We start from the raw sequence: 13,652 nt of genomic DNA, 5'->3' as shown, positions 1-13,652 counted from the left end.
AGGCAAATGTGTCAGCACAAGCGGCAAACATGGCAGAGAATCAACCAATTTCCCTCCTCAAGATCTTTCAGGAGAGGATAATAACACTGGTTGATCATAAAATGCCTCATTCAAACAAGAAGGAGCAATTGACCTTACAATCACCATCTTGGATGTGGGCGTTCCAGCAAGTTAAACACAAACGTTTCTAAGTGGTAGTAACAAGTTTTCATCCCATTTTTCCTCTGTGACGTGAATGCAGCACAATTTACTGGGGAGGAAGAGGTAAATCTCCAAAGTAAAGTCTCCTTGTCATTTTGCTGGCACTGCAACCCACACTCACTCAGAAAATCTCCCCATTTGGCTTGTGCCCAATGTGAAATGACAGAGAGAGAGAAAGCAAGAGAGAGTTGCCAACAATAAGATATAGGGGATCAAAAAATATAAAGGAAAGGAGAGGAAGGAACAATCGACAAAGGAAAGCAAGATATGAATAAACGAAATAATGAAAAGGAGCGGAGAGGATCTTTTGTAATGTTAATGTTAATTGCAGGCCTTGGGTTTTGATAATGAGGGCTTTGGGTCTGAATGGGCTGCACTGAGAAAGAGAGAAAGCATCATATTTATGGAGGACTGGGAGTCTTCACATGGCTAAGAGACCCTTGCACCTGCCCAGAACTGCCTGCCATGCCTCCTGTAGCCCACTAATCAATAGGGCTGGACGGGAATGATGCGAGGTCGGAGCCTGCTATCAGCCAGCTGCTCTCCACACCCAATACACACTGACAGACACACAGCTCCCAGAAAAAAAAGGTTTTGTAATATTCGTGAAGCAGTGGTGGTGATGTCGCAAAGCAAGAGGTTTTCTGTGTTGAACTAATATGTCTGATGGAGCTGAGAGAAAAGGTTTAGGAAATCTAAGGGTGCGTTCACACCAAACATGTTTGGACCGGTTCAATCGAACTCCGGTGCATTTTCTCCTTTAGTCTGGTTCGTTTGGGCAGGTGAGAACAAAACCATTCGAACTCAGGTGCGCACCCAATAATCGCACCGAGACCGCCTGAAAAAGAGCATCTCGGTCCATTTCCAAGCAGACTGTAGTGCGGTTTGTTACAAGTGAGAACATAATCATATTAACTATAGGAAATGACCCATCTGGTTTTATGAGTATGTTGTCCATTGTTCGACTGTTGATCCATATGGATTCAGGGGTATAAGGATGGATATTGACATCTGTGTTCTTACCTGGTATGAAGACCAGAGATGATAAACTATGGCAAAGAGCACAGAAAAGTCCATAGTTAAAGCTTCGGATTTGTTTTGACTCCCCCGCTCCCCATCTGACAAAATCTTTAATCTCGCCGGATGACAAGTCACCAAAACTCTGTCCAATAAACAAGCAACTTGTGAGTCATGAGACGTTTAGAAGTCCTGGTTCGCTTGTATTCAGGCAGTGTGAACCTAAACAAAACAAATACAAAAATGTTCCAAAGTAAACTTTTCAATATGGTTCGGACCAACGTAAAACAAATTATAGGTGTGATCACACCCCGAGGCTTTACTGAGCGATTGACATGTTATATTGACACGAGACTGTTTGGCAGTGAAGTTATTCATACGTTTAGAAGTATAAGTGACAGCCTCATTGTGTGTGTGTGTGTGTCTGATAGTGGCTTCAGTACTTCAGTTTGAAAGTTTCTACAGTGCGGTAACTTATGTAATCTAAGTTGGACCATATCTGCCTTAATGTGGTGGCTCTTCTGCCCTCAGGGTGAGATTGATTTAAATTTGACTGCAGTATATTTCCTCCCCTCCTACTCTAGCTTTCCCAACTCTTCTTCTATACCAGCAGCAAAATTAGGAATAGTTAAACTTTGCCATTACTTAATTTACTAGAACTTAGCACAGTGATAGAGCAGGATAAAGACTGGCTAAGAATGAATATTCTGATCAGAGATTTCACTCTTTCCTCGGATGATCTCCCCAGCTACAGTGTAAATTCTGTAAATCCTATCTAGCATTAAAAAAACCTCTTCAAATAGGGGTCACCGGGACAAAATCTTGCCAAAGAAGCGACTGTGGCTTAACACATATCCACTTTGTCCTTGACATAAAAAAGTATGGGCACTCCTGTTCTGTCTACACCAGGCGACACTCATGTTTATTCAAAGTTACTAATGATGTCCGTTGTCTGATGATAAACGTTACGTCTAAATTTAAGCCATTTAGCTGGCACTCATAACCAAAGCGACTTATGATGAGTGCAGCAGTAGAATATGCTTCAGTGCCTAGGTCATCAACATTAAAAGCAACAAATAGTAAGGAGTTCAAGGTCAGAGCCATGGTGGCCTGACAATCCTGTGACTGTAGAATGATCATGCAAAAGAGAAGTACTAGGAAAATAATAAAAAAATAAATAAAAAAAAGAGCTAAGGAAAGAAATGGAAAGGATTTTTACAAGCAATAAGAACGAATATTGGAGAGGGGATATGATTTAGTGGGGAGAGGGTGACGTGAGGTGCTTCTCATCTAGGACATGCCTGTTTGTGTGTGTGTGTGTGTGTGTGTGAAAGAGAGAGAGAGAGAGTGGTTGAGTGGTTGCCTGATGCAATATTCACAGTGGGATTGTCCTTCCCATACTGTACAATGGTAGCCATTGAAGAAATCCCCCTTCATGCACTGTTATACACTATGTATAACTTCATTTTTCAAATGATTGCTCTTGGAGATTGCTCCAAAGTGCAGCAGCAAGATGCACACAAAAAAGTACAGGTTTGTAAACCATTTGTAGGTTTGTGATCACATGTTTTCGCATTAGAAAGGTTTTGGGCTGATAAAAGCATATTGAGCTGAGTGCATCACATCTCTCTCTTTAAATGTAATAACCTCATTGACACTACAAATCCAGGCCAGGTTTCTACATAGGTGCTCACCTAAAATACCTAAATGGTACAATGGATCAGATCTCATGTACTGGTAAATTGTGTGTACATCATCCAGAATGATTGAGTGAATAACTGAAGCATTTTGAGGCAGTTAGCCGCAATTGGTTTCCACTGGTTGTTGGTGTGTGTGATGCTCATTTTAACAATTGGGCTAGCTGTCAGTAAGTTCCGGAAAGACCCAGCAAAAGATCAGTTTGACCTTTCTAAATAGAGTTGGAGTGCTAGCAAAACCTAATCTGCTATTTGAGATACAAACATGACATTGAGACTCAAGTTTCCCATGTGTTTCCTCCCGTATTCTCCCAGATTCTCTAATTAAGTATTACCTTAATTTTCCCTGATGTCAGTTTAAGCTACACGTGTGTTGTTAAATTCAATGCTTTTCACATTAATTGTCAAAAGACCAATTCATACTAACTGCTTGTTGAATACAAAATCTATTGCGTACCAACAGCTTTCCAGTGGTTAAGGAGTGTGTAGAACATGTGCTTAGACCTTCTAACATAAGCCTCAATTTGTGTCCATGATTAACTTACATAGAGTTAGAAGATATTTCCCCCTTTGAAATATGAAGTAGTTGTCAAATACTCCACTCCATTTAGACCGCCTACACGGCAACATTCATCGAGAGGAAAGGCAAAGAGTGCCATGTGCTCTGAATGTTTTTATTCATAATTTAGCATGTGATTGCTAAATTCCACCCATTCCCTACAACCAGCCGGTTTTAGCTAAAAAAAAAAAAATGGAGTAAAAACTAGAGACCCAAAATTTGAGCATTGAGAATGCCAAAACAAACTCCACTAAAGCCTGGGCTTGCATGTGGGCAAAAAACACTGGCTCACCTTATCATGCCCAACCTGAGAGTGACCACTGATATCCGGCTACTGATTTTCCCATCATGAACAGTCTGCCTAGTGTGTTTTTTTTTGTGTGTGCCCTAATTTCAGTGGTTGATTTTGGTACTCACACCTGGTTCAGCAGGGTGTGAAATTGATCAATAAGCCAATCAGTGAACAGGATTAAGCCTATTGTGTGACGGTAATGGGTCACCATTTAAGTCCCTGTACAAAGCCTCAAGCCAATTTTAAAGTGCCCTCTCTTTATTTTCCTTCAGTACAAATTTCTTTCTCACTACGTACAGATTACCATGTGTTTATGGGTGTTAATGTACGTCAGTTGTTGTAAGTGGTTTAGGAAATGCTCCTGTCAAATGTTCTCTTGAATTCTGACCTGAACAAATGTGGATGTCATGGTGACATTTTGACAGTATGAATCACTGCTTGGCCAGATGGGCTGAACCTCATACAACTATTGAATGAATTTATTGATAACTCAAAGACGAGCTTCAACATCCGTCATGGTTTGGATGAGTAATAAACCTATGAAGCACTAAGGGTATCAGCATGAAAACATTTTATGTGAGTTTGCATCTTCATACTATTCTGTGTGTGTGGGTGTGTGCAATTTTTTTTTGTGTTTGTGTGTGTGTGTGTGACAGAGAGAGAGAAAGTGAGAGAGACTATTTGTTGAAGATGCCCATCTTACTGTAGGCAGTAGTCAGCAGAAATTTGGAGATGTCCAGTTTAGCATCTGAAATGGATTGGGAAAGGACAATTACCATATCATTCAGCGCAACTACATGGGCCATCTGTGCCCAAGAGGTACAACTTTAATTCAGCAGTGAAATTGTCCTTTCATTATTACTTGTACTTAACAGTTACAAAAGCCCTGAGGACTGAATTCCCTTCAGATGCACTGGAACATGCGTCACTGAGATGCACTTCCATTTCAGGTTTATTGGACCTCAAAGATTCATGCAGTGCTCATTATCTGAGTAATTCCTTTAATTTCCTTTTATTTAAAATACATGGCAAATTATAGTCCATTTACCTTTTCTAAAACTTTAAGACCTTTTCTAAATGTTACCTTTTCTAAACCCTTGGGAATTACATTTCTTAATGTACATTTACAGCATATACTCCCCAGCAATCTAACGACCCTCTTGAGGATCATCAGGTGAACTTTGCTCTCCACTACTTAATTGACATGGTCAGTGTGGTTGAAGCTCCTATTCTGAAGGGTTCATTTGACAGTAATATCATAGTTCCAAAAGGACCTACAATGGTCAGAAGATGAATTAGACATTTCCTGGCACTAGAATGCAAGTGCTCCTCTGTGCCTCAGTTCCCCAGAATAACGTAATTTAATTTAAATAAGTAAGTAGTAGTAGTAGAGTAATTTAATCCAGTTACTCAAATAAATGTTAATTTCCACTAACAAACTGTGAGCTCCCTGGATTAGTATGGACAAAAATATGCTATTCTGAGGAATAATATAGCATTTTCCAACTACCACCTGTTTTTATCTATTTCGCTTTCTAAAGGTTACAGTTGGCTGAATGGACTGTCTTGACCATGTTATGCATATGTTGCTTGTGGTCACTGAGCAAGGAGAGAAAATGTGTTCAGAAACACTTTATTAAGTTTGGATGAAGAAATTAATTGCTATATCTTAATCTTGCCCTCTTGATGAAATATTTTCATTGGTTTTATACTTTTAAAATTGACATACTAAATCTGAACAGGGTTTTACTGATGATGTGTTTTGTGATGAAGGTGACATGGTTTATCCTCATTAGGGATGTAATGTAATTATTTCAATATTTTCATTTTTTTTTCATTTGAGATATTAGCAAATATATTATAGTGTTTTTAGTGTTTTTCAAGTTTTTCATCTTTATCTTCCCATTTTAGTCATGGACCACTGACCTTCAGTTGTAAGGCTGAATAAGCTCCCACTAGGCTTTATTACTGGACTATGATAGTGGCACCACTTTGAATGTAACTCCCACCAACAATGTGGGGATCCAGTTAAGAACTACCCTTTCTGTTGAGAAGATGTTCTCCAGGAATCGCTTCAATGGACAACATGGAGCAGGTGTTGCCCCAAAAGGAGGCACTAAGACAAAAGTCCACCCGCCCAAAAAGAGGGCCCCAAACCCCAGGGTAGCACTGGTCATACGGGGTAAAATCCATCGCCTCCTACAAGGGTCTACGGACCACCATGTCCCAGATCCCCACCTCTATTATGCAGGCATTGAGGAGGATGAGGAGGGGGAGGCACAGGAGGAAGAGAAAGAGCACAGAGGCATATATGCTAAGGTTGGCCCCAGGGCAGAAGCCTGCTCTCCACGAGTGTCCAACGGTAAGGGACATGGAGTGGCTGTGGGGCCACCCTGTGTAGGAGAGGTGGAGCTGAACCGAGAAGGATGTGTAAGAATCCCATGCACCTTGCAGCACAAAAGCAGCAGGTCCCTGGCAAATCAGAAACGAGCCTCCTTCGAGGGGGGGATTCGGACAGCTCCTGAGCAGAAGCGAGCCGCCCCACACCACAACCCGACTGGACCAGACATGAATGGTACTAAGTTTGCAGGGGCAACAGGAAGGGATTTTGCTCCACCCCGTATTCGTCCAAAGAGACCATATTCTACAGGTGACTGTGTGGACTACAACTTCAACAGAGCTCTCCCGGGCACACTGCTGGAAGAGGATGAAGAAGACTTAGGGGTAGATAAAGAGGAGGAGTCCAGTGCCATCATTGAGCACATCCTGAAAGAGCTGAGGGGGATCAACAAGATCCAGGAGGAGATCTCCGACCTTAGGGATTACCTGACCTCAGTTCGAGGCTCAGTTGAGGAGGTATCATCCTGTGTAGATGCTGTATTGTTGGAGATTGAGGGCATTCGTTCTGGCAACAAGGCCGGTGCAGGGGTACATGCAGGTACCTGGTCTGGGGCAATAGGGTGCAGAGATGGACCCTCCCCCCGCAGAAGGCCTGCTAGTGCCTATGGCAGTTTAGGGAGTACAATGGCAGTGTCTGATTCAAATGTTTGCCCCCCGGTCTGTAATGAGCGCCATAGCATCCATGGAGAATTCCCACTGCCCAGAGCAGAGGGGTCTGCTGTGTCCCCAAGTGCTGAATCAGTGGATCATCAAGAGCTGGAAGAACCAGAGGATACCTCTGACCATAGCTCAGATATCCCAATCGGCGCTGTAGCCAAACAGCTCAGTTTTGGCTACCTTGAGCGACAGGATGGTCAAGACTGTCCAAGCACCAGCTCTTTATCTTCTGGCCACAGCTCCAAGTCTGAGTCAGACCTAGAGAGGCCATCATCTAGCCATGGTAGGAGGCAGCATAGAGTTGATGATAGGGAGGAACATTGGGGCAGTGCTGGACCACCACGCAATGCCACTGGAGAATCTATGTGGCATAGGGGAGCTGCTTACCTCAGGGAGGGTAGTCTGGAAGAGCAAGAAGGAGAGAGCCTGTCTTGCTGTGAAGGAGTTGGGAGCTGGGATCACTACAGAGGTGGAGTAGGATATGGAACATTGGGGCAGTGCTCCTCAGGAAGCTCAGAACATCACTCTGTTTACTCTGGACGACATTACAACTCCCCTGCCAGCACCTCTAGCAGAGAGGAGTGGCAGTCATGGAGACGAAGGCCTCAGACACAGCCTGGGACTCAACCGACAGATGCCCACCTTGAAAGCCCCAGTGTGGGATATGACTGTACTGCTGATTGTTCCTACCCACAGAGTTCTGGTTACCATTCAGTTGATGGACATGCTGGAGAAGTGGAAGAATTTGGCTATGGGCAATCAACTGACCTGGGCTATACCACTGATTGTCAAGTTGATAGTTATCAGGATACTTATTCTGCTTATGAAGGGTCTGCAGCAGTGACATGGGCTGAGGCATCCTTATCCACCACTGTGGCTGATTTGGATGCACAATTCATGCAAGAGATTGAGGCCGGTAACCAAGGCCCAGAAAGCAGTCTCCCTCATTCTGACAGGGTAGATGTCCAAACTGTTGGTTTCAAAGTGAAGCGCATAGGCCGAGCTGTACTTGATTTCAGCTCTGCCTTGCGGGGAGCATTACGTAAGCTTGAGGTAACTGGAGCCCAGAGTCCTGGGGAAGAAACAGAGTTTGAAATATCAATGCCTTCTGACCTGCCCACAGCTGAGTTGCCTACAAACCCTCAATGTTGTGGGGCAGCATTTGACCAAGCAGCTGAAGGAACTACTCAAGATGATGTGGCAGATGCAGATGATAGAAATGTCATAGAGGAATTGAGCCAAAACAGTATTCTAGGAAAATCAGAACCTTGTCCTGTGGAGCCCTTGCTTGAAGAAGCCAACAACAGCCTTACATTGGAGTCTGCAGATACTTGCCAACCTCTTCCCTGTTTGGATGAGCTCCCCCAATGCCCAGAAGAACTTCCTATCTGCCCTGACCCAATCTCCAGCAGCACTGCCATACTGAGCCCACCTGATGGCCTTATAGACCACCCTGCAGAGGGCTCTGCTGACGGCCCTGCAGATCTGCCCATTAAAGCCCAGCTTTCGCAATGCACCACTGCAGAATCCCTCTCGATCTCCTTTTCGGCTGATGAGCCTGCAGCACATCCAGAGGAGCAGGGAGAAGCCGAGGCAACGCTGCCACAGCAACTTGCCACAGACTTTGCTACAGCCCCAGAGGGCAAGGCAGAGGGAGAGGCAGAGGGAGATGCAGCAGAGCGCCCCCCGGAGATAAGCGAGATGGATGCACGTAGGCTGAAGTGCCTGAGGAGCTTCCAACAGATCCTGCGGGAGAAGAGGGAGACCAGGCGTAACCTGGCCAGTATGACCATGTCCACCTTCTCTCAGGACGACTTTGATCCAGGTAGCTTTGTCTCTTTATCGCCAAACCGCATGTAGTCATCACTGGATTCATTGGATTTTAAGTTGGAATGAGCTTTTGTTCCATTTTTCTGATTTTTTTGTCTTTTTTATTTCGGTGAATGTATCATCACTTATTCATTTTTTGTCAAAGGATAAAAGAGAGGTACACTTGCAGTATCTTTTTCTTTCTGTCTGTGTAGTTATTCACACTCATACTTTAACCAGCCCTCGGGCTAAAACAGTAATGGTGTTTTTTGTATTTTAATTTACTGAGGTGGCCATAAATCGCTCATTTTCTTTTTTGTTTTTGTGCAGAAACTGATGGATATTATGTATCTTTCTGTAACCATAAAACTATTAGCTTGTTTGCTAGAAAACTTTCCTTTTCCATTTCCATGCTACCTTTCTCTGATCAAAGCCTCTCCTTCATTATTGCTAATTCTCTTTCATCTCTGGTGGTTAAAGAGTCGCTTACATTTCCCCCATTTACAGTGGGATGTGTTCATTGATAGGGGCATAATCGCCAGAACTGTTCTTTGAGTATTTTAACCCAGTGGTATTGAATAATCCACCATACAGAGAGGACCCTTGGGTATTTACCAACTGGTCTTTGCTGATACTGTACTTTTATACCCCCTTTAGAGTAATGTATCACCTGCCACTCACTAGTTCCTCCCTCCTCTCAGAGGCTCCAGCAGTAGCCATTTGCTGAATTAGAAAACATTAATTATCTCCCTGGAAAGCGAGGCTGACATTAAAGAGGAAGAGGAAGGGAAATATTAAGAGTCATTTTCATGATGAATTATACATGTTAATGAAACATTTATGACCTCAGACCCCATCTATCTGAAAAACTCCACGGCGGCGCTGCTTTTAACATTACCCAAGCATTTGTAACAAATGAATTATCCAGGGCGTGTCTTGTTATTTCACATGGTGAAACTAGTGGATGACTGTTTTTCTTTTCTGTGTGTTTCTTTTTCTCTCTTGTGCTGTTTTTCAGATGGAAGTCGAGAAGGAGATCAGGTTACCTCTTTTGTAGCTTCTGTACTATTCTAAACTGTATGAATATGACATCCTAACAGAAGCTGGTCTTTCTGTACCTGTTCATGTGCATGTCTGAAACATGCTTAATTACCTCTTTCATTTTATTTTTGCTGTATGCTGTGTTTATATTCCTTTTCTTCAGATTCAGGAAAATGCTCCCTTCATTATGGTAATATTTTGTATGAATTTGGAGCTCATGCTTTATAATGTTTCTAGGTTTTACTGTATGTCAAACTAAATGCCTCTGCCTCCTATAAAGATGCTTTAGTTGTTTCAAACAGAAATATAGAATTACCATATAGGAATAGGCCAGTATTGACTAGCACACAATACTGCTGAAAAATAATATTGATGGCGAGTGTGTCAGGCTTCCATGCTTGTGTGTTCTGTTATTGTCTCTGTGATATTTTCTTTGCTGGCTGTCAGACAAAAAAACTGATGCTGTTAGGTAAAGGTCGATATTCAGTGTGTGTTTATTGGGAGCGTCCGTGATCTGGTAGGTGTTTGCTTTACAAGGTGACACCCGATTTATGATGTTCATCTATGCGAGGGACCCTTATAATTGATTGGAATTGATTGGAACCTTTGCATGCACTGCTGAAACTCAGCCAACCTTGCCCAATCCCAATGATTCTCTCCTCTCTTTTCTTCTCACTCTCTCATCTCTCCCATGCTGTTGTGTGTGCATGCTCCAGTATCATGAATTCAATAAAGCCTGTCAACCTTTAAGTGGATAAATGCCTGACCTGTGATCTCTATTTCAGAGCCGAGATCAAGATGGTGACCCCAGCAAGCACCCATGGGCTAAGCCTGGGTTAGTATGTATGTGTGTGTATGTATGTGTGTAGAATGAGTGTGTGTGTGTTCGTGAGAGAGAGAAAAATAGACAGACAGAGAATATATGGTTGCCTGATACAGTGTTTGCACCAGGATTTTTTTTTGCCATACTGAAAGTATGTAAAATATTAATACCATTGCATTAATACCAAATGCATTAAAAACATTTTGGATGACTAAATGCAATTGACAACGAAACATTTCCTGTGTCACTCATTAGATGTGTGTTACATCTTTTAAAAATATGGCCACATCACTATCACTAGATGCAAACAGCCTCATTTGGATTCACACTTAGAGATTACCTATCAAGTATTGAGTTGATTGACTACATTCTCATGTGTTAAAGTATTGATCAGAGCATTTGTGCATTTGCTTGTGTGTGTATGTGTGTGTTTGTCTACAGGGGAAGCACGCCTTTTGGCATCGACAGCATGCCTGACCTCCGCAAGAGGAGGCCCATCCCCCTTGTCAGTGAACTGGTGAGAACCCACCAACCACCTCCAGACATTTAATTAACCTCCAGCCCTTAATTTAAACATAGTGAGATACCGATGTTTTTCTAGCAAAATTGACTAGTAATTTTAGTATACACTGCCAGAGACTTGTGTAAGGAGGAGATGAGTTCTATCAGTTTTTGTTGCAATTCTTTCTGGACCCTAATAGAGGTTAATAAAGGCCATAGATTACTTAATGCCTCTTTAAAGTGATGTTGAACTGTGGTATTACCTTGGGTTGTGTAGCTTCCTGGACATGATATAACCCCAACACCAACGATTCTCTGGAGATTGGAGAATTTTGTTTTTTTCTGTTTCCAGGAAGCGATTCACTGGCACATACAATGGCAGTGAATCGCTTTCTTTATGTTTATTAAACATTTTTTTAACAAGTGTAACAACAAAATCCAGTCACAGGAAACTCATGCAGATGGGATGAAAAAAATAGTAAGTTTACCAATAATTGTGAAAAAACATAGCAGATTTGGCAGAATCTGCTATGTCAAAGTCCTGTCTCACACCTTTTTTTTTGCCTATTTACAATTATTGGTAAACGTACTACTTTCTTTGTTCCATCGTTCCTTCGAAAAAACACAATTCTCCAGTTGTCTCTACCAAAGCAACAGATAACAGAATCATCGATTTTGCGGTTATATCAAGGCCAGGAAGCTACACAACCCAAGGTAAAAAGTTCAGTTTAACTTTTGCTTCCATGTCGGAAGGTGCATGGCATTGTCTGGTTAACTAGCTGGTTGAGAGAAACCAGAGTTTTACGTCCCAATCAGCTAATTTGTCTCTACTGTGTAGCCTTCAAGAATTATTTGTCCACTGTAGTAACGCAGCAACTACTGTGCAATAACATGAGCCGTTTACAAGTGCTGAACAGCTGGATTCAAGGTGAAAGCCACTGGGGAGCCTGTTTGTTTGTCTCTAACCTTTACTTTCTTCTTCTTCTTCTTTTTCTATGCACACCTCGTCTCCCTCCCTCCCTCCCTCTTCCCGCAGGCTATGGTGAGTAAGACAGAAGTGAGATTTCAGTTGCTAGGGTTTTGCTTTGTTTAAAACTCTCCGAATCATCCTGATTGTAGCAATGCATTTCGATCTGCTGTCTGGTCTTGCATGAGCATGTGCACACACACACACACACATACACACACACACACAAAGGTATCAGTCATTGTTTTCCTGCATTACAAAACGTAACCTGAGAGTTCTGGCAGACATAAAAAATAAAAAATCAATTCCTTCATGTGAATGTTTTCAGCTTTCCCCCAGCCATTTCTTTGATTTGGTGTTTTAGCTAGAAGTAACATAATTAACTGTTTTGTCTTGCTGTGATTCAGCAAGACCCATTACTGAGAAAAACAGATCCCACTCTAAACAAACAAATCATGATAAATGTTCAGTTTAGTCCCACTCTCTCTGACTTACTTTGAAGTACTATAGGGAGGCTGAAATGTACACCCACTGGCTCTCAATTATCATCCCACTGGTGAAAGCTTTGCATATCCAGTCGCTGAGATGACCTGAGGAACTTGACTCATCTTGATTTGTCTGATTTAAGAAACTTAATGTATGTCCTTTGATTTGGAGCGAATAATCCAAAGAGTGAAGATCACACTCTCAAGAGCAGAAGTCTGAACACAAAAGCACCCAGAGGTTTGTAGAGAAATGCAGGGTCTCTGCTGTTTTTGGCAAACCTGGGGCAATAGTACAGTTTATGTTTAGTTTATTATATTTATGTATTAGCACAAATGATAAAAAAAAAAAACATTGGAGAAAGACTAGAGAGAGAAGAAAAGAAATACAAACTGTGCAGGTGAGACAAAAAACCCAGAGGGCTAAAAACAGAGAGAGAAAAAAAAACTTGGCAACCAATAAGACAAACATCGTGAAAAACCCAAGAGAGGAGAATAGTACAAAACAACAAAATGCATAAATAATAAATGAAGGAAATACAATAAATTAAGTTAAAGTGTGTTCATGTCTGATATGGTGTGTTCTTGTGTTTCTATACTTATGAGACCCATGGTAGGCTTTAGGGAAGGATTGTATTAATGAAGTTCCTCACAAGTATAGTCATACAGACATGTGTGAGTGTGTGAGAGATGTGTGGTGTGTGTTCTTCAAAGTGTGTGTTCAAAGAGAGAAGGACAAAGAGAGAGAAAGTGTGTGTGTTGTGTTATTTACGTTATATCAAGTTAGTTTTCATGTCCTAGTAGAAGAGAGATATCACAGAGAGAATGGATTTCCTACATTTTTACTGAAGTTTCTCTTGCTTTTTCTCTCTCTTTGCCTTTCTTTCTCTCTCTCTCTCTCTCTCTCTCTCTCTCTCACTCTCTCTTTTCCAGTCCATGATACAGTCCAGGAAAGCTGGACTCGCCCACACATTGGCCACACGGACTTCCCTGAAGGACGAGGAGCTTGTGAGTGGCCAGATACATATGCCACACACACACATACACAAACACACACACACACACACACACACACCCCACACACACACACACACACACACACACACACACGCACACACACACACACGCGCGCAGATGTGATTTTATGGTTAGGTGGAGCCCAGGAAGAATAGCTGTCAACTCGATGCCGGCTAATGGGGATCCAAA

The 13,652-nt window shown here is 42.2% G+C and overlaps 1 protein-coding gene across 1 annotated transcript in view; it reads left to right on the top strand.

The window, feature by feature from the left end:
* LOC139665453 (protein unc-13 homolog B) overlaps positions 1–13,652 on the top strand; it is a 200,352-nt gene that overhangs the window by 117,138 nt on the left and 69,562 nt on the right. The window contains 3 exon segments of the mRNA XM_071544463.1: positions 10,459–10,508; positions 10,938–11,013; positions 13,380–13,454. Coding sequence (XP_071400564.1) covers positions 10,459–10,508; positions 10,938–11,013; positions 13,380–13,454 — 201 coding nt within the window.

Source organism: Centroberyx affinis, unplaced genomic scaffold, assembly GCF_046629955.1.
Source record: "Centroberyx affinis isolate AG114_WGS23_722 - 3 ecotype Tasmania unplaced genomic scaffold, CSIRO-AGI_Caff_v1 ptg004590l_1, whole genome shotgun sequence".
NCBI lineage: Eukaryota > Metazoa > Chordata > Actinopteri > Beryciformes > Berycidae > Centroberyx > Centroberyx affinis.
Note: the sequence above shows the minus strand (reverse complement) of the source record. Positions and strands in the feature narration are given on the sequence as shown.